This window comes from Meles meles, chromosome X (genome assembly GCF_922984935.1).
Source record: "Meles meles chromosome X, mMelMel3.1 paternal haplotype, whole genome shotgun sequence".
Classification (NCBI taxonomy): domain Eukaryota; kingdom Metazoa; phylum Chordata; class Mammalia; order Carnivora; family Mustelidae; genus Meles; species Meles meles.
The window spans coordinates 122,746,251-122,766,805 of NC_060087.1; the positions used below are offsets into that span (position 1 = coordinate 122,746,251).

The window sequence follows — 20,555 nt, forward strand, 5'->3', positions numbered from 1 at the left end:
TACTCCCAGCTTCCTGTGATGGTTTTTAAACGTTGGGGGTGACTATTTATCAACAGGCTCTTGGTTTACCCCTGTTCCGACAACCTTTAAGATGGAATAAAGACCATTTAATTCTACTGTAAGACCACTCTGTTAGGTCAGCAACTGGCCTTCTTCATTATGCTTATAGTCAAATGAGCTGCTGAAATCAGATACGCATTTGAGATTAAATAACCCAGTTAGTGCTCACACATTCTACACTGCAGCCGCATCTAAGCAACCAGGATGACTGTGCAGAGAATGGAAATACTGTTCCAGAACTGAGTCCTACTTCCCCCATAACGCACGTATCAAAGCCTACAAAAAAAAAAGCTGACATGTTCAAAGGAAGGTGCTCTACCTTGATGTAATTTTAATAAAATGCCTGCGTTCTGGTTCTCTGAAAAGCCCTCTTTTCCTAAGGACAGGCTAGCTCCCTTCTTAATCCTGATGGTTTTATCCGGTTTCCAATACACATTTCTGTGTGACTGCCTAGTTACATATAGAAAAAAAAAATGCTTTGTGGATTTTCACGGTGAGAATTGATACAGCAGCATTTCAGCAGCTGTGCCAAATCTGAGCAAATGACTATTTTCTGAAATAGTGCAAGGAGAAAATAACAGCCATGTTTACGGCAACGCATGGCAAACCTGCCCACATGTCAGCAATAATGAACTTCTTTAGTTTTCGCAGGGGCTCCAGAGTGCAAGCTGATTTCTCGGGGAGTCACACTCAGGAGTTCAAGTGCTGCCCTCCGAACGCATGGCAAGGAGATCCAAAACACAAGAAACATCTTTCTAAAGCTGGTTTCTTCCCCCGCCCTCCCCCCATAACACACTCCGTCTTTTAAAAAGTATATATATTTTATTTATTTATTTGACAGAGAGAGATCACAAGTAGGCAGAGAGAGAGAGAGAGAGAGAGGACGAAGCAGGCTCCCTGCCAAGCAGAGGGCCCAATGCGGGGCTCGATCCCAGGACCCTGAGATCATGACCTGAGCCGAAGGCAGAAGCTTAACGCACTGAGCCACCCAGGCGCCCCCACACTCCTTCTTATAATTATTTTTGTGTCAACACGACTTTCTCTTAAATCAATCACTTACTGTACTAAATTTTCTATATTTCTGGAAGTTCTAGAAGGAAATGAGCAGATAGAAGTGTGATGACTCTTTCTATAAATAAACGGTGAGTTTCCAGGATGGAATTACTTTCCACTTGGAAGGAGAGCCAGGCATAAAAGAACTGGTAGCTGTTGTGGGCTGGAAGGTGGCTGGTAAATAAAAACAAAGATGGCCACGTGGAATATGCATTCAGTTGAAATGCTCTCTAGATGTGGTAATTCTATGGGGCTCCTGGGTGGCTCAGTGGGTTAAGCCTCTGCCTTTGGCTCAGGTCATGATCTCAGGGTCCTGGGATCGAGCCCAGCATTGAGCCCAGCATCGAGCCCAGCATTGAGCCCAGCATCGAGCCCCGCATCGAGCCCCACATGGAGCCCCGCATCGGGCTCTCTGCTCAGCGGGGAGCCTGCTTCCCCCTCTCTCTCTGCCTGCCTCTCTGCCTACTTGTGATCTCTCTCTCTCTCTCTGTCAAATAAATAAATAACGTCTTTAGATGTGGTAATACTACAATGGCAAATACATGCTTGCACATAGAATCCTAGATTTTTTCGTGTGTCCTGTCACTAACAACCGAACAGCAGTGGGAAAAAGAAAGCAAGAAAAGCTCCCTGAGCTAGCCTGTGCCATAGATGATGTTGGCTGTTCATAGCAGCAGGAGAGAAGAATTTCCAGCAGGGAGGCCTTGGCAAAGGCGACACAGCCCTGCTATGGAACAAGGAGACCCATGGCAGAGACACGGCATCCCGGGGGTTCTTGCAGGAAATGGCTTTTGGAATGAGCACTTGGTGATTTGTATTGAAATACAATTTCTGAAAACAAACCAAAAGGCTTAGCAGCTTTTTATCATGGGATTAGGAACCCAAATGTTTGTATCGATTTCTCTCGCTCTGTATCCAAATTCATTATATGTACTAGTATGGTTCACTTCCTATTCTTACTAAGCACAAACACTGCCTATTGTTCTTTCACAGCTAGAGCTCTACCGGGAGGCCCTGACAGTCAGCCCGAGATGTCAGTCAGCCTGGGAAACAATTCCACAGGAGCTGAAAAGGTAACCCGTTGTTTTAATTGACCAGTGAATTCCTTGAAAACGTACAAATTACTAGTTGTAGTGGTACATGCTGGGTTTCGTATCTATTTACAAGAAATAAAGTGGAGAGGGAGAATAAGGAGAAAGAAGGCTGTGATTTGACGTATGTTGCCAAGGTTCTTGTTCAGTAATCAGATTCTGAGTTCTTTCTGATAAATAATAAATAAGCATTTTTTGATAAATAATCCCTTTTTTCCTCTGCATACTCCTTCGGCCTTATCCTCCCTGATCCTAACTTAGGTAGAGAGCCCTTTGGTCAGTAATTTGTAACCTCCTTGTTCTTCTTTTTAACCTCCGTGCTCTCATAATGTCTAATCAAATCGTCACCTTTATTTTGGATCTAGATGTCTCTACATGGTTCTCTGAATAATAGTTGTGATTTGCACCTTGGTTGGCTACCTGGGAGTTCCGTATTGCACTGTACCTTAAATACACTTACGGATGGAAGGATGACCATGATGATAAAGTTAATAAGGAGTATCAAAACCGACTATCAAGACAGTGACAAGGAAGTCCTGGGAGGAAACTGGGCCAGATTTCTAGTATATATGAACACAGTGGTCAGGTTTCCATTTAAAGTGAATAAAAAGGCAGGATATTTATCACTCGGGCCCCAGTACCTACTTTGATTTGGAAAATCTAGGTAGTCAAGGCAGAAACATTGTGTTTATATCAACTAAATAATTCTTTTTGTGCATCGTTCACTATTTGTGTGTACTCCTGTGTGTGTGTGTGTGTGTGTGTGTGTGTGTGTGTGTGTGTGTGTAGGTCGATCTGGCTTATTGTTACATTTTTGTTTGGTTTTTCTTTTAGACCTGGCCTATTGTAGAAACTAACCAAACAATTGCTTTGGCCAAAACGCAAATAATTTGTATTTGTTCTTGATGTTGAGCTTTACTGATTTCACACTAATAAACACACTAAATGGCTACAAATATGACCTATCAGAAAAGACTTTTATTAGTGAAAACAGCATTAAAATTACCAAATATCAACTCCAGAATTTTACAATGGTTCAGTTTACATGAAACAATAATGAAAATATACATTGCAATTCATAACCAGGAGGAGTGATCTTACTGTGATTTTGAAAAGACTTTCCCAAGCAGTATCCATTGCACAACATGACTTCCTCAGGTTAGTAACCAGCAACACAGGACATGATCTAGTATCTGTAAGGTGCCAACTAAGAGAAATGTGTTGTTCAGAAACTTTAGAAGACTATTTCCTTCCTAGAGCTAATCTGAAAGTGACGTTTTGTATTTTTTCATTACATACTCCTATATAATTTCTATGAAGACCTTATTCATGAGCTTTTTAAGCTAAACAAGCAATTTCTCATTCCTGACATATTAATAAAATCACTAGACTTTTTCTATCTAGCCAGTGTCTACAAAAGCACACTAAGACGGAGCACTGAGTCATTCTTTCCTGGTTCTGGACACTGTAGTCCACGGATCTGGTCATTACTGGAATTTGATGAAAAATCTGAATCTTTTTATTCTCAACAGCAATTATTTGGCTCGAAGCATTATAAGCAGTTGTCTCTGTAGACATTGGAACAACAGGTTGAACGAAATCTCTAAAAAAATTTAAGAAGCCCTGCTTGCGCATATAAGATGGAAAACACAGTTTGTCTTCCTGGATTTCCCCTTCTGAAGTGCAATCTTATCAACCAGTGGAAATGAACATGAAACAAAATTCAAAATTAGGTTAAGGGCAATTTTGTCCAAAATAAGTCATTTAAAACTCATTTAACCTCCTGTTTGCTTTTAATTTAACAACGGACAGATAACCAGCAAATCCAAAACTGAGGGTTCACAATTATCAGGTGAACTTGATCTTTGTTGCTAGTTATTCCCAGTAAGTGAAGCCACAAACAGGATATTTTAGTTCAGCTCATCTGACCATAGTGACTAATTGAATGAGCACTGGAACTGAAGCCAAGGCTTCATTTGGTACCACTTGCCTACATAACTGAGTGGCCGGGGCCCAAAGCCCTCTTCTCAGTACTCACGAAGAATTTGGGAAGAGATGTAGAGAGAGGGAAACAGAGAATATAGTGTTCACCTCTTCAGCCTTGCTTGGTATAAACCTAAGACCACAACACTCTTCATTTTTATTTTCTCTCTTTCCCTCTCTCTACATCTCTTCCCATAAGGAAACATGCAGAAGCCTTTAAATAGACAGTTAAGATTGAATATTATGTCAGATCCCAGCTGATTAATGGGAATGGGCTGCCAGTGCAAAAACACGGATGGCAAAGATGTCGGAAAAGAAAGCATCCCTTAACAGAGATTTAGCAATTATGTTTAATACAAACAGTATTCTAAAGCTCTGTATCTTGCCCTCAAATCTAGGTGAAAACATCAATTTGGTTACTGCTTTATTTCCTCTGAAAGATAATGGAAAGATAAACATATTTAACAAACTGTGGCTTCAGTAATACCATTGTAGCAAACGATTTTATTAATACTTTCATAAAAATGGCGTTTAATAAATGCTAAGACCTTGATGTTATTAAAAGCAAACAAAAGTCATTAAAAGTTTCTTTCTGTGATTTACACTAGCTTTTATAGCATGACTGGATTTTTATCTTATAAAGTAACTTCGAATACTAGTAATCAAATCAGGGTAAAAACAATACAATGTGTTTTCTTTACTTTATTTCAAAATAGTGATTATAAATACATTCTTAATATATTTTCTCCCCAGCTCTTTGGATGCGACAACAATAGCAAAAACGAAAAAAAACTCACTGTGCTCATTTCATACAATGTCAATGTACAATCATGCAAAAGATATTATAGAATACTACTACTGCCATACATTTCTAGATGTGTTCTGTGATTTCTGCGATACCTGCTGACGTTACTCATGAGGCCATGCCCTGTATAATTTATGCATCCTTATGGCTTAAAGAAAAAAAAATGCTTCCAAAAAGCAACAAAAGAAAGCTGGTCTTAAATGATTTTCTAATTAATATATTTATTCAGTTCATTTTCAGAATGGAAAACGAGATATAGAATATAAATTGCCTTACAGACTTGAATCACTGTATTTTAATAGCTGCTTTCTCATAAAATTACACAAAGATTTACTTTGAAAGAATTGAACCACTTTTATTGATTTCATAAAAAAATACTTTAAAACTTGATTTATATTACACGGACATAATATATTATCTCAACCCCTTCACTAATTTCATACGCTCTAATCTTCTTTGCAACCATTCTGACAGAGTCCAAGCACATGATACAATGCCAAGAAGCCCATGATGTGTCAGACCACATTAGAAGTGGGCACTTCTTGGATGTTCTAGATTTGAATCAAATTCCACCAAACATGCTGCACTGACATGTAGATCACTCCTCCAGGGGTTAAACTAACATCAAGGTTGTCGTTGAAGCCAACAAAATGTAGGTACAGTATCTTAACTGCTCTTGTACTCAATGCAAAACTTAGGCCTAACTACATCATCATAAAAGGTACAAGGAGAACTAATGAGAGACAGGTGCAAAACAGTATACACTGTATCATGTAGGCACAATGACTTCAGTTAAGGAAAATAGATCAGCCTTAACCAAGGATTTGTTACTGTTGTTCACTTACAGTTAAAACCTCCAAATAACCACACACATTGAAATTCCTTTTTAGAAAAAGTTGAACATTTATACCTTTCGGCAGAAGGGGATGAGATAGCCAATATGCTACAGCAAGTTTGAGATGGTGGCAGGTACTCTTGAAACATCTTCAAAGCATCACCACACTGAATAAAAGGCATCATCCCAATGACCTATTATCCCCAGATCATGGATAGAGCTTTCCGGTTCCTCCCCTAAGTGTCTACTTAAGATTCCTCAATCCATACTTTATTGACAGGATAAAATAAAACACTTTCTTTGAAGCCTTTGCGTCTTTATCCTGTCAGTATGCATTAGGAGCCCTTTAATCCATGGATGCATGGAGGCATGGTAATGGCATATTAAAAGTCCTTAGGAAATTGTAGATGAAAATACGCTGTTGGGCACACGTCTTTGTGTCTTTTCTTTCAAGATCAGAAAGCAAGTATTTATTTGTATATTTTTTAATATTCATATAAAGTTTTCACAGACATTGTCATGAAAATTAAAATTACACGTTAAAGTTTTAAGAGCACCAGCACATACATATGGAGACAATTTCTTCTGCTATTTAAAAAAAAATCTCCAAATTACCTATATGTATGCATATACACCCAAACACACACACACACACACACACACACACACACAGGCACACACACACACACGCACACCGTCTAAGAATGCCAAGTTGTTTTTTTTTTTAATCCTGGAACAAACCTATAAAGCCCTGAAATTAGTACTTAATAAAGGGACTACGTTACAACTTTAGCCATAATATCATTTTGGAAGCTGCGCCAAAACATCTGCCACTTGAAGTTCATGAAGAATGTCTATGTTTACCTTCTTGGTTAACTCACTGATTAATACAACGATTATAAGAGATGGAGCACAACGAAACATACATAGGTGGGCAGGCCAAGAAGGTAATGTGTTTTAGGATGTCGCTTTGCTAACTGGGAGCTCCTAAAAATCTTCCAATGTCTCCCATTATCAAGTCCTTCTTTGACCAATTTTGACTTAGAAGTTAACGACACAAGCAAACACAGTGAACTCATCTGAGACCAATGAAAGCATTTTACAGTGTGGCTTTGGGAGCCGAGATGTTCACTGCTCTACTGGATTATCTGATAGTAGCTGGAATGATGACAGAACAGGATACTGATGCATACGAGATATAACTATTAACCTTACTCATTAATTGTTTTAAATAGTTGTAGTGAAAACTATTTGAATTAAGCTCATAGAATCCTGAAAAGCAAGACAACTGATGGCAAATAACAACTGCCCCAGACACGATACTATAAAACTAAGGAACCTATTTTAAAATGCACGGTTGGTAACAAATCTGAAGATAATATGCTAAGTTCTCAAGAATAGCACAGAACTGGTTTTTATCTTTTTTTTTTTGTATTTTTGTGTTTTTGTGGTTTTTTTTCTTTGTTTCGTTTTTAAATTATACCTGATCACAATGTCCAGAATATTTCTGTACACAGAAGCTTCAGTTTCAGTTTGGTATATTTTTCTTTTCTGTCTAAATGTATACCTATTGATAAATTCCCTGTGATCAGGAAAACAAGTCAGGCATATTAAATACATATTAAGGAGTACATACTTTCCTATTTAGTATACAAAGTACTTCATAAATATGAATTATATTACAAAAATAGCTTTGGGTGCGCTCACACGGTAAGCACTTTGCTAATTTTGGACAACCTTTAAGGATTGCGGGTATTTCACGTAACTGAGAACAAACTCTAATGTTAGTTTAATTTGAGCCTTGTTTAATTCTGATAAACATCGTGTATTTCTTCAGATCACCACAAACGCTATGTAACTCACATTGACTTTTCTCTTTTAGGTTTTATGTATAGACAGGTAATGCTTAAAGTGTTCAAATTTATTTTATAGTTACGTAATGCATGGTATATTTTAAACAAATATTTGCACAATTTTAACATTATAAATCCAGCGGTTTCAAGATGCAGGCCATAAAGTTTACCGATTTACAAATACTATCGAATGTTCTCTCTTTGCATGCTTTTTTTTTTTTTTTTAACTTTTCAGATAATCTTTACACAGAGTTGTTACAATGCCACAAATCAAAAGGATTTATTCCAGTTCCACCGACTTGATCTACGTGCAAGATGAAGGACCCAGCTGAGGTACAAACACTGGTACCAGTTTTCTTGAATTTGCTTTACAAAGCACAAAGAGACGGAGGTTTTGCAACGGGGTACAAAACAGATTTGCCTCTTGAGGTTAAATTCAGTGTGTTATGTATACAAAGCATCCCTTTGGCAATTGAGTTTGCAGTATCCCCACAGGACTCCACAGTATAGGTTTTATGTAGTAAAATCTATTAAGGAAATTCTCTTCTACCGGACACATCTTTGCAGCCACAGTTAATGAGACAGCCTCGGAAACACCTGCCTCTATGCCTATTGATAATATAGTATTTGGAGTCAGAAGTCAACAAAAGGCACTTTCATCATTAAATAAATGTCCTCTGTATGAAGTGAGATTACATGACCTAGATCTTGTTCAAAGCTGTCTGCTCCTCAAGGACCTGTAGGTAGTCAGGGGAACTCTGGAGTTTTGCCTTCAGTTCAAAGTACTCGCTGCTCTTCCGCTGCTCCACGACAATTTTACTGTGGTTGCCGCCTATCAGGGACTTCTTGTTTTTTTTGTCTTGTTGTTTTTCTGGATAGCGGATCTCGAAGCCACTGACACCTATGCTGTTGTACTCCTTTTTGCCTTCCAGAAAATTCTGAATAAACACGTTGGAATCCCTGCTCGGGAATAATTCGTCCAGTTCATCGATTGTGCTCAGTCTCTTCCTGCCATCCACGTGTAGTAAATCTTTCTCCTTGTCGGCGACATTTCTCATAACGACTTTCTGTCCGGGAGGATCCGAAAACATGAAGCCGGTTTCTGACTCTTTCAAACCGCAGGTGTGGCTCTTGCTCATCTGCTCGATGGTTTGCGGGATGAAGGCTTCCGTGCTCAGTCCGTCTTTTTTGTTGGTCTTGTGGCCATGCACGGAGCCGCACTCAGGGTTCCCCAGGCCCTCGTGCTTGACCGTGGGCTTCTTGTTTCGCCGCAGCACAAAAACAAGAAGACAAAAAGCAACAAAGACAGTTAAGATGAGGACCACGAGGATGCTGAGGATGAGAATAGACAGGGGCACCGGGCCACCGGGCGGACTTCGAATGGGACCCAGCGGGGTGGTGAACGTAATGGCAGGTGCAGGGCTCGTAAACGGCGCCGATGGCTTGTTTAAGAGTTTGGGACATAAGATTTCATTCTTGAGGGACTTCAGCTCGATGTTGGCAAACTGAACCGGAGTCTCGCATTTCAGTTCCTTTACGACAATGCCGTCATTCAACTTCTCCAGCCACAGCTTTAACGCCACCAAGTCACAAGTGCAGTCCCAAGGGTTGCCCTCCAAGTCGATCTGTGTGAGGGACTGCAGCTGATCGAGGACCCCGCTGACGGGTAAGTACATGAACTTGTTGTTCCTCAGGTTCAGTCTAGCGAGGGGTGCTCCCGAAAAAATGTAAACGGGCAGGCTCTTCAGGAGATTGTTGTTTAAGTAGAGCAACTGCAAATTTGGCATCGAGTCAAAGGTGCCCGCTAGGATCTCCTTAATCAAGTTGTATTCCAAATACAGATACTGCAGGTTATGAAGTCCGGAAAATATCTCAGGATAGAGTCTTTCAATCTGATTGCCGTTGAGATACAGCCTGCGTAAATTAGTGAGATTGTGGAATACGTCTCCCTTGATCACTGTAATCTGATTGCTGCCTAAATGGAGCAAATCCAGTCCTTCAAACTCGGCAAAGTCCGCAACGTCCACGTCTTTGATGCTGTTGCCATTGACGTGCAGTTTCTTGGCATTTAAGGGTTTCGGGACCAGCTCAGACATGGACTGTATATTCTTCTCTTGGCAGTTGACGCTCAGTCCCAAATCCGAAGGATGTGTTTTGCAAAAGCAAGGTGCTGGGCAAGGTGTCAGAGGGGGCACCCTCGTTTGGTAGGACACAATCTGGCTGAGATTGCGGTTGGAGAGGGACTTGCCCGCTACGATTCCAGAGATCTTGGACGGGTTGGTTGTTTTCGGCGGTTTGGTCACTAACCTGTGTAAGGATGTTTGGGTGGTGTGACTGTTGGGAGTGGTGTAGCCATTCTCCAGCTGAGACGGAGGCAGGATTCGCACATCAAAATCACTGCCTGTGCCCATGGGGCATAATTCTTGTTTGTTGGTTTCTTTCAGAAGCCTTCCATATAAGTCGCTGGGAGTTTCACAGATAGCCTCTCCTATGTAAATGTTATATGGCATATTCTCCAGCCACGCTTTCAAAGGCAACAAATCACAGCTACAGTTCCAAGGGTTATCTTCTAGTTGCAGTTCAACGACACGGCCTATGTGCTCCAGAACTCCGATATAGGGGAGCTTCTGGATTCTGTTCCCCCGTATATCCAGATGGGTCAAAGATGCGAATCGAAAAATATTATCAGGGAGGAATGAAATCAGATTGTCATTAAGAATGAGAACTTTCAGTTTGTGGAGCTTATTGAAGGCTCCACGTTCAATATACTTGATTAAATTGTAGTCAGCCTGGAGATACTCCAAGTTCTCTATGCCAAGGAAAGTGTCAGCTCGGAGAATCTTTAATTCATTGTTGTTCAAGTGCAACTGCTTTAATGCACTGAGCCCAAGAAAGGCTCCTCCCTCAATGTTCTGCAGTTTATTATTTCCCAGCTGCAGGGATACTGCGTGTGAAAAATTCAAGAATGTGTTTGGATAGAGGATATTTAAAAAATTGTTTTGGAAATTGAGGTGATAGAAATTAGACCAAGGTGGCTTCAGCTGATTTGGTCTGTAGACCGAAACCTTCTCACAGTTGACATAGAGTACGTTCTCGACTGACACGCAGGAGCACACATTGCAAATTTCCACTGATATGTCAGAATCTGCATTTGTCGAAGAAATCAGGGCTGACAAAAGCAGAAAGAGCCAAAGAAACATCTTCTTGCAATCAGCAAACAACTTTATGCTTCTGAATAAAGAGAAATAATCTAAAAAATAAAAAGAAAACATTTTTTCAATGATCATTACTTGAAAAAGTACTTGCGTTTACATCATACCATAGTGAACATGGGGCTGCAATGATTAGTTTTGTATTTTTCTGCAAGTGTTCTCACTCAGGTGAAAAATGATCACTGGAAATGTTGTCAGTTCTATTTCCATGCCTGTAGTTTATATGTCTTTTACATGTGCAGAAACAACAAACAACAGGAGAAAAATGCTTAGTTGTGCTTAAACCTTTACAATTGGAAACCATCAAACTCCACCCTTGAACACAGACCACAGAAGGCCGAAGAGAGAAGGTGTTAGAGCCCTGGGTACAACGGAAGGTGGCAATGGGTGGGACTGGGTCGCTATAGAGGGGACAGTCAAAAGATCAAGGTAGAAGGAGCCCTGGGAGGAGACCTGCCTGAGCTTCAGCCCACAGGTAAGCACGCTGCCACAAACGAGTTCACTCCTGCACATGTCTGCCTTAAAAAACACAGATGACCCAGTGATGTTCTAGAAAAATAACTGATTAGGAAATGGCCAAGTTTTAATTTCAAGTAAATACACAGTACCTAATTTCCTGACAGTCCTCTCTCCCGGGGTGGGGGTTGGGGGGGGTTGTCTTTGGGTCCCTGAAAGCAGGAGAGAAACCTGAAGCCTGAAATCTTGAGCTGCCTAGCAGATGTCCAGGCAGCTTTCCTACCCCCCCCCCCCCAAGAACCGGGTCTCCTGTCTACTTGGCCCACGTCTATTCCCTCACGTGCCGTTTTGAACCCAGGTCTGACGACTGACACTTGGCTCAGATGCTCATCTCCTTCACTTTGACCACAGACTAGCGCTGCTGAGGAAGGGGAATTCACACACCACAGTCTTCGAGTGGTTTTATCTGCAGCACCAGATACATTTAGTACAGCAAATGTTTGTCCTAAAATCATCACTTCCCAAACATCTCCTCCCAATATCACCACCCCATGTCTCTGTCTGTAAACAAATCACAAATCACCTAGTGGAGTTTAATGCTTAGCAAATTAACCCACTGTAGCCATTTCCTTAAATACCGCACACATGTACAAATATATGCAACGTTTCCTGGAAAAGCCTAAAAAGAGAAATAAGCTCTGTGCATTTTACTGATGCGATTTTAGCCATGTGAGTCTTTTCCATCTTGAATGGGAAGCTGGCTGCAATTTCAATATGGTTACCACCAAACATTAATTAAATAAAGAAATTACCCAGGAACACATGATGAGGGAATGATACAAAGAAGTGTCACACAAAAACTCCTTTGTTTATTTTGCCCACGAGGAATCAGCTAGTGGCAAAACCAACCATGTCTCAAGATACACCATCCTTTAGCCACCACCCAGAAAGATTTGCATTTTAAGTAGTTTGGTTCAGAATACAGTCCGCCCTGGCACATGCCCTGTCGACATGCAGTCCCCCCATTCACCATGATGGTTTGATTGGCAGTGCAAAAAGTAGTCATAAATTCTCAAGTATGACATCATCCAAGACAACTTTCATTGTAAAATCACAATTTCACATGATCATTTTGCCTTCCTATAGATGTGGTTTCCAGTAGCTATTCTGGTTCGGTTGAATCATTTCGTGTTACTACCCCCCAGCCAAAAATCAACCAAGCTAGAAACAAATGAAAAGAAAACAAAAAACCGAAATAACCTGAATTCAGTACAAAAACACAACGAGGATCATCAGCAGATCTGAAATTGCATAAGGAGCTGCCCTCCTCCTCGTAATTTCTACTTTAAATAGCAAAGGGGGGAAAAAGCCACAAGGACGAGCTAGGAAGTTCCCAAATGCATCTCCGGTGAAACAGAGAAAGCCAGAAAGCCGAAGGCAGCTGGAGTGTCAAGCGAGGGAGAGGGGGAGTCGATCTCCAAGGAAGAGGGACCAAAAGGGCAAGAGACCATGGAGTAGTGGTGAGAGGAGGAAGGAGAGCTGGAAGGGAGCTAGGAAGAGGGGAAGGGGGCTCTGAATGCAAGCGAAAGAAACCTCTCGTTCACAGGGTACCACTAAAACGTGCACATATTGAAATCGGGGGAAAAAAGGAAAATAAGAAAAAGAAAACCCACAAAGTAGGAGTTGGATACCAAAAGCCATCTCTCGGGCTGCCGAGAGTGGCGCGTCTGCCGAGAACGCCCGTCTCCCCATCTACCTCTCCGTCTCTGGATCTCTGTGCCCTGCAGAACACTGGGCACCCACAGCCGGCCGGGACCGCGCAAACCCCGCTGGGCTTACCGCGTATCGGGCATCCACCGGAGTGCTGTTCCTGGCGCTCGGCGCCCGTGCGGAAGGAGCGGGCCTGCGGGGGACAGCCGCCTGCGGGGGGTGGGCCGAGGTGGCTCCCCTGGAGCTGGCAAGAGAAACCTCCGCCCGTCCGCCCGCCTAGGCGGGGGCGGGGGGCTCCGCCGAGAGACGCGGTCACTGCCGCCCCCTGTGCGCTACCTCGGGCCCGGCGGCGACGCGGCCGGAGGGTCTGCCAGCGGTGGCGCGTACCGCAATGTTTTGCCGCATCCCGGTGCCCGGAACCGGCGCGCAAGCCCCCCTCCCGGGTCCCGGGCCCAAGCGGCGGCCTCGTGGGTCGGGCGGCAGAGGCGGAGACCGCTCGGGGTGTCGCGGGGGCCCTCAGCTCCGCTGCGCACACATCTCTCAGCGCGCTCCCGTCCCACAAGGGGCAGCTATTGGAGTTTCCTTCGGCCTCTCTAGACCCGGGCGTGCGGTGGCTCCGGGGTAAAAGACAGCCGGCTCAGGCCACGAGGCCGAGGGCCACTGGGGCGTCACTGGCCCGCTTGTCACGGACAGAGTGAGCCGGTGGCTCGGTGGCCGAGAGCAGCGGTCCAGGCACCCCCCCTACGCCCTCCCAGCCACCCCCCGCCCCCACTGGCCAGCCACAGAGTGCTGCTCTCACCAAGCCAGAAATCAGCTCAACATTTGGGCATCTTGCAAAGTCGCGCTGCCAGCACTTGCCCGACTCTGCAGGGCTTTTAGAGTTAGCCACCGGCTTCTCTCGCGTTCCCCGTGGTGCTGGGTGCCCGTAATCTCCCACCGGCTCGGGGGCCACTGCCCTGAGCCCCGGATCCACGTCCGCCTACAGTGCTTGTTAGTGGGGCGCAGAAAACAAAGCCAGCGCAGCAGCGGCCCCGACAGCCCGAGCGGCCCTAGACCAGGACACTTTCCTCGCCACCCCGGCCGCCCGCGGAGGCAGCGCTGTTAAGGACACCGGATTCTTCTGGTCCTCAGGGACTTGCGACCGCGCCGTGGGTAGGCACGCAGGGTAGTGGTGGGGTAGCCACTACAATCGCTTTGGCCACTCGGCCGGCCCCAAACCAACACGACCCAAACTAAAAATAATTATCTACCTGCCCCCCTTTCACGCGCGCGCGCGCAGGCACACACACACACACACACACACACACACACTGATACAGACGCACAGACACACTGGTGCTGCCGAACCAAGCGGGGAAGAGGCAGCGAGTGTCGGTGCAGCTCGCGCAGCCCCGCTGGAAATTCACTCACCTCCGGAGCCCAGCAGCTCTCGCAGGGCCCGCCGCGCCGGGATCCGCTCTGCAGTTTCCGCGATGGTCTCTACGTGATCCGGGACCGAGCTGCGCCGCGCCGGCTCGCCGGTCAAACCCACTAGGCAGTCCTCGCAGGCAAGCAGGCGGGCAGCGGCGCGCGCGCGCGCACCCGGCCAGACACCGCGCGCGCACCCAGCCCCTCGCACACGGGCTGCACCTTTACATACACGCGCCGAATCCCCGCCCCCGCCCCCCCACCACCCCGCACACAAGCAGCCTCCCTCCCGAAACTCAGGAACCTCGACCCCCGCACAGTGCTGAGGCCCCCTGTCCCCCAGCCAGACACCTCCACTTGATTCCTCTTCTACCCACACGCCAAGAAAGCGCACTTTCCTCCAGGCATCCGCCCCCTCTTTATGCCTAAAACACCCCCTAGGGAGGAGCGACCCCTTTCCTGGCGCCTAGAGACCCCAGTCTCCAAATGCTAAAGCGCCAACCTCCATCCTCCCACCACATACACGCACACTCGAGTCCTTTCTCCTCCCTCAGTCCCCTAAGAACGAAGGCGCACACGCACACACACACACACACACACACACACACACACACACACACACACACACCCGGGGCGTTCCTTTGAGAGAGCAACCAAGAACCCGGGCAAAGCCAAAGAAACGTCGGAGGTGGGGGAGGGGGGCAAGGGAGGTAGACAGGGTCGTCGAATCTCCGCGGGATTGAATAATTCCAGGACCGAGGGGGGTGAGTCAACAACAATGACATTCAAAGGCAACAATCGCACTTGGGCTTTGTATAGCGAGTACAGTACCTTCGGCTAATTGTCACCCCGCAGATCAGAGGACTCCGGGGATACTTCTTCGGCAGCGGGCGATCCAGGATGGAGCCTTCTTGGGACCAGTTTCCTGGGATCCAGTAGTATCCTCACTCTCCCTACCTGTGTGCGCGTGAGGGGCTGGGGGCTTTAAGGCAAAAGTGTGAAGCTTTAGCTCAGAGTGAGACTTATTTAGTGGGTTTAGGAGGAGGCGGGTTAATTCCCCGCACCTTAGAAGTCTGCGTGCCTTCGGTGTAGAACGGGTTAAGCGGGACGTTTAAAGAGCTGGGGGTGGGGGGAGAGGGATAGAGATAGGGGAAAGAGAGGTGTGGGACTGGGAGAGATGCCGCACTTGCGACCAAAGAAGAAGAAGAAAAAAAAAAAAATCTGCTTTGGCTACTGAGCATGCCCAGTTCCCAGCTCGAGCCCTATAAGGGAGGCATTGTGTGCGTTCCACTTCTCCGGGCTTTGGTGGTGACCGGGAGGGGACTTGGGTTGGGGAGGGTATTGGTGAATGAGAGGCTTTAGGGAAGGGGGACAAGGTTCGGAGCTTTGGGGCTGGGAGGGAAGAGACCTAAAGGATACCTTGGGGAATCAGAAAAGGAGACGACGGAAGGGACTAAGAAAAGTCACATCGGTAGCCCCCTCACTCTCCTGTCTATACCAAAGAGGCTTTAGCAATACAATCTCAAATACCCAGAGGCTGCAAATCCAGCGTGTGGATTGTCTAGGCCCCTTTCTTCTACCCATTTGCTAGTGCTTCCACGAGAGAGTAGGAATATCCCGGAGAAAGGCTAATGTTCAAACGAATTTCGTGCAGTCTGGGAATTTAGTTAATAGGCTTGGCAAGAAAGCAAATGTACCTGTGGGGCGGGGGACTTTGGCTGTCCTGTATGGGTTTCCAATACCTGGCTTTCCTAACGGGGAAAGGCTAAAACGGTCGTTTTACTCCCCTCCCCCCAACCTTGCTGTTTTGGTAGGTACTTGGCTAAGAAAAACAACTCTCTCTCTTTACTTTGTGTCTGTAGGGATAACTGGCTTTAGGTAAATAGAGCTAAGTTAGAAATGGCGAGTATATATTCTTTCCCACATTTCAGGTGGTACTGCAGGGCCCACTGCTTCAGGACCTACGTTCTGCCTAATCCACTTCTGCAAATTCCGATGGCTCTAGCCACCACAGGGTCTGCTCAGTACCCCGAAATGCTTTTACTTAAAAATGAAAAACTCTTCAAACTAAAACTAGCAATAGCTTTGAAACCAAAATTGGCTGTCTGCCTGAACTCCTACAGTTAAACATTTACCATAATTGGTTGATGTTTAAAGGCCTCAAATCTAGGCAAAAAACCCGATGCGCAAAGGATTTATGACATTATTGGTGGATAGTGTCCTATCTTGTATATTATCTGTGGTATCTATTTATATATAAGTTCAAATTTTTTCATTTTTGTCATCTCATGAGGCTGCCTTCAGGTTACATTCATGCAAATGTTTGCTGGGCACAGCGTGTATATAGAGATGCATGTACAATATATCAATGAATATTTAAATAGATCTGTGTATATAGGCATGTTTTCTTATGACCTTGGTAAATAATTGCATCTTTCATGAAGAATCTTTTCTCTACCCCCACTTTTTACTGTCCTTAAAAATTTCGTCTTCTTCTCTTTTAAAAACCTAGAGGCAGAAATTGAGTGGGCAGCAATGGTAAATTTTGCTGTATTCCATGTGAAATCCGTTACGAAATAGCATTACTTAAAGAAACACTGAAGAATCCATCCATAAAAACATGGGCACTTGTGCAGCAACTCTTAGTAGGGTGAAATTTGTTCCCTCCATAGGTAACAGCTGCAGTATGGTGAAAAACCCCTCTACTCTTGTACCTTTGAACAAAACAGATCCTGCTAATTAAGAACTCACATTTGCATTCTATTGTATAATGCAATTTGAAGGTGGCAATAGATACCAAAACAAGTTGGCATTTATTCTAAATGCAAAGGATACAGGAAGCTACAATATATTTGATCAGGATAGAGGAATTGTTTGTCCTTTACTATAAATGTTAACAAGATTCAATAGGGTGAGCAAAAAAAATTTTACCTGAAAATATAATGCACATTCCAAGCACTGTGATAGCTGAAAAGGCCAGATTTGGACAGTAAATATCAGATGATTTAAATGCCTACCTTTATTCAACTTTAGAAACTGTTCTGAGAGTTGACTGTAATTTGACTGTAATAACTGTGAAATGTTCTTTTTCATATGGGTATGGAGACAGAAGTCTGAAAACAAGTACAGCTAGAACATCAATAAACTACGATTAATAGTAGTGCTAAAAACTTATCGGTGATTAATATCCAAGTCATTAAAATGAATGCTTTCATGTAAAATATTTTGCTCCTTAAAAATGATAAAATGCATACTCCTAAAAATAACACAGAAGTAACAGCTTCCACGCCTTCTGCTTCTTTTGCTTTCAAATTTAAAAACCCAATCCTTTAGTCCTGCAGTCTCTTTTCTAGCTCCTAGAATGACACGTGATGTCCATATAGAACAATAGTAAACTAAAGGAAATTGCTAGCTTAAAAAAAGGAAGTAAATACATAAATAAATAAAAGTGTTAAGAAAACTCCAGCACTGTTTGTGGCAATGGAAAGAAACACAAAGTTGATGTTCTTCCTAAAATATATGAATGCAAATATCGTGAGACAGATTTGCAATAGCCTCTGTTTTTCTACAAATGGAACCATAGGACTACACCGATTTGCTGTGTCTCCCACTTTCAGGGCAAATAAACAACGGCACAGGAATTTCACCAAGCTCCTGGATATCCTTCATTCCAAAGGCAGTTTTAGTTGATCAAATGCTACCATTCACGAGTGAGTAAAACACCAACAAAACTTGGCCCTTGTCAGTGGTCTTGCACTCTCATGTTCCTCATTTATCCTGCCTTGTCTTGCTGCTCGGTTTTATTATCATCATCATCACCATCATTATTATTTTCTTAAGTAATCTCTACACCTGGTGTGGGGCTCAAACTCATGTGACTCAACCAGGCATCCTCTGTCTTGTTGCTGTTTAAAATCAAATTAGCCTTAATTTTGGTAACCAGGTATCACGCACAGACCTTTCAGTGTATCTTCATTTCGAAAATCTATTGATACTGTGGCATTTAAAGAAATTACGAATTTGGCATCTCTCCAATTGGAATAGAAGGAAGTTCTGAGGATGTTAACATATCTTCTGGGAAGAGACATTTCTAAGATCAAATAGTTTAGAAGACCCCTGCTTCCATAAAGCTAGACAGTTTTTTAAACTTTGGGATTTCTCAGCAAATTCAATGATATTAAAAATGAATTCTCACTTAAAAGGGGAAAGGATATATCATGTAACATCTCCCAAACTTATTTGACTATCAAAGCCTTTTTGTTTTAATCACGTAACTTTGAGAAATCTTGTACTAGTTGCTCATTTTTGCAAATTTCATGGAAATCAGGAGCTGAAGGGTGGCTTTCAGACCATAATCTAACCCATACCATCCCAAGGGACCTTTCATTTTTTCCAGGGTACTTCTGCGGAATCTAAGTTGTCAGCTATTAACGTATTGAAATCTGAGTACTCCAGGCATTGGCTGATTTTTCACAAAGTATTTCTCTGTGATTAATAAAGAAGAATATCTTGTTTCAAAGGATCTTTGTAATTTTGGCTCCTAATGAGTACTCGTTCACACAGCTCATTCATCCCACCTATATTCTCTAGAATAACATTTTTCTAAGCCACAGATGCCGATATAATAACGTATGTTCTGTTTACCCGTTTCCTTTCTGAGTACTCTCTAACATGAAAAAAAATATCATCTTTCTCACTCACTGCCAAAGATAAGAGCCCGGAAACAAGCTCCACTGTCCTCAGACAACTCAAAGATAATAAAGATCGTGAAATAAAAAATAGGAAGTTAATAGCCAAACAATCTATGGTGAGAATTACTCCCATGGGCTGTACAAGTTCCAAAACACCAACCAAAGCTTTGTCAGTAAGACAGAAAGTTGATGAGAATGCTTCCATTTTTACCATGCTCTATTCTGTCTAGGGAACCAGAGTACTATCCCCAGCCAGCAAAACATGTTTTTTTTTTTTCTTAATTTTGCAAAAATATTGAGGGTCTCTTTGACCAATGCTTTTTATAAGAGTATGATTTTGCCTTAGAAATTTAAACTTAAGGGGCGCCTGGGTGGCTCAGTGGGTTAAGCCATTGCCTTCCACTCAGGTCATGATCCCAGGGTCTTGGGATCAAGCCCGGCATGGGGCTCTCTGCTCAGCAGGGAGCCTGCTTCCCGCCGCCCACCTACCCCCCCTCCCCGTCCCGCCCCCCCCCCCCCCCCCGCCTCTCTGCCTACTTGTGATCTCTTTCTCTGTCAAATAAATAAATAAAATCTTTTTTAAAAAAGAAAGAAATTTAAACTTAAAACTTTCCTTCAAAATCGATTTTCTGTATCCCAATTACTATATCAAAAATAAAATTTATCTCTTTCTGAAGCTCAAAGGGTGAGTCAGAGGAAAGCAGAACATCTGTGTGAACCACTGTCATGTGTCCGTGATTGACTACCTTCTTTTTCAGTTCCGAATGGGAGCTTCTGTCTCTCTGATCTGACTCAAATTGAGTGATGTCTACCCACATAAGGTCTTCAGGAGAAAAACTGTCCCCAGTCTCATGCCAAGGGATCACGGTATAGGAGAAAAAGCATCACAGAGAATGCCTGCTGTATCTGCTGTATGTGTACAGCATTGTTGTTAATCATAGAGTTTCAGGGTTTAAAGGGACATTAAAATTCTTATGGTTTAACCACTCCCAGTCAAAGCTGAAATCTGCATCAGATGGACACTCAAAGCTTGAACACTCAGCGATGGGGAGTTCCCTGAGGGTCCATGCTCCAGTGAGCCCCCTAGAGAATTTATTATGGATGTTGTGCAATCTTTACTGATTTGTAAATGTGAACGAAACAGAAAATGAGACACATGAGGATTTTAAAGAATACACAAAATTTGGAACCAGATGGACTTGGGATGAAATTCTTGCTTGACTATTTAATAGTTCTGTGATTTAGGGCAGTTAACTTTTCTCAGCATTCATTGCCTCCTCTATAAAATGGGTATGACAGACTTAATCTCCCTGAGTTTTATGAGGAGTAACCAAGATAATGTTTACAAAACACCTAGAATGGTGTCTTTCTGGCACAGAGAGTTATTATTTGCTTCTAT

The 20,555-nt window shown here is 43.5% G+C and overlaps 1 protein-coding gene across 2 annotated transcripts; it reads right to left on the reverse strand.

Moving 5' to 3' along the window:
* Window positions 1-7,260: 7,260 nt before the first annotated feature.
* Window positions 7,261-15,636, reverse strand: SLITRK4 (SLIT and NTRK like family member 4). 2 transcript variants are annotated; one of them, XM_045996378.1, is made up of 2 exons: window positions 15,297-15,636; window positions 7,261-10,930 (listed from the first exon to the last, which is right to left on the reverse strand). In XM_045996378.1, the coding sequence occupies exon 2, from the start codon at window positions 10,878-10,880 to the stop codon at window positions 8,382-8,384; it is 2,499 nt and encodes an 832-aa protein (XP_045852334.1). In that variant the 5' UTR covers window positions 10,881-10,930; window positions 15,297-15,636; the 3' UTR covers window positions 7,261-8,381. The 2 variants fall into 2 exon arrangements, with proteins under 2 accessions (XP_045852334.1, XP_045852335.1); XM_045996379.1 differs by lacking the exon at window positions 15,297-15,636 and adding an exon at window positions 14,469-14,604.
* Window positions 15,637-20,555: the final 4,919 nt, after the last annotated feature.

Bases quoted from the DNA above. Each gene is read 5' to 3' on its own strand.
- SLITRK4 (XM_045996378.1), bottom strand. From the start codon at position 10,880: ATGTTTCTTTGGCTCTTTCTGCTTTTGTCAGCCCTGATTTCTTCGACA.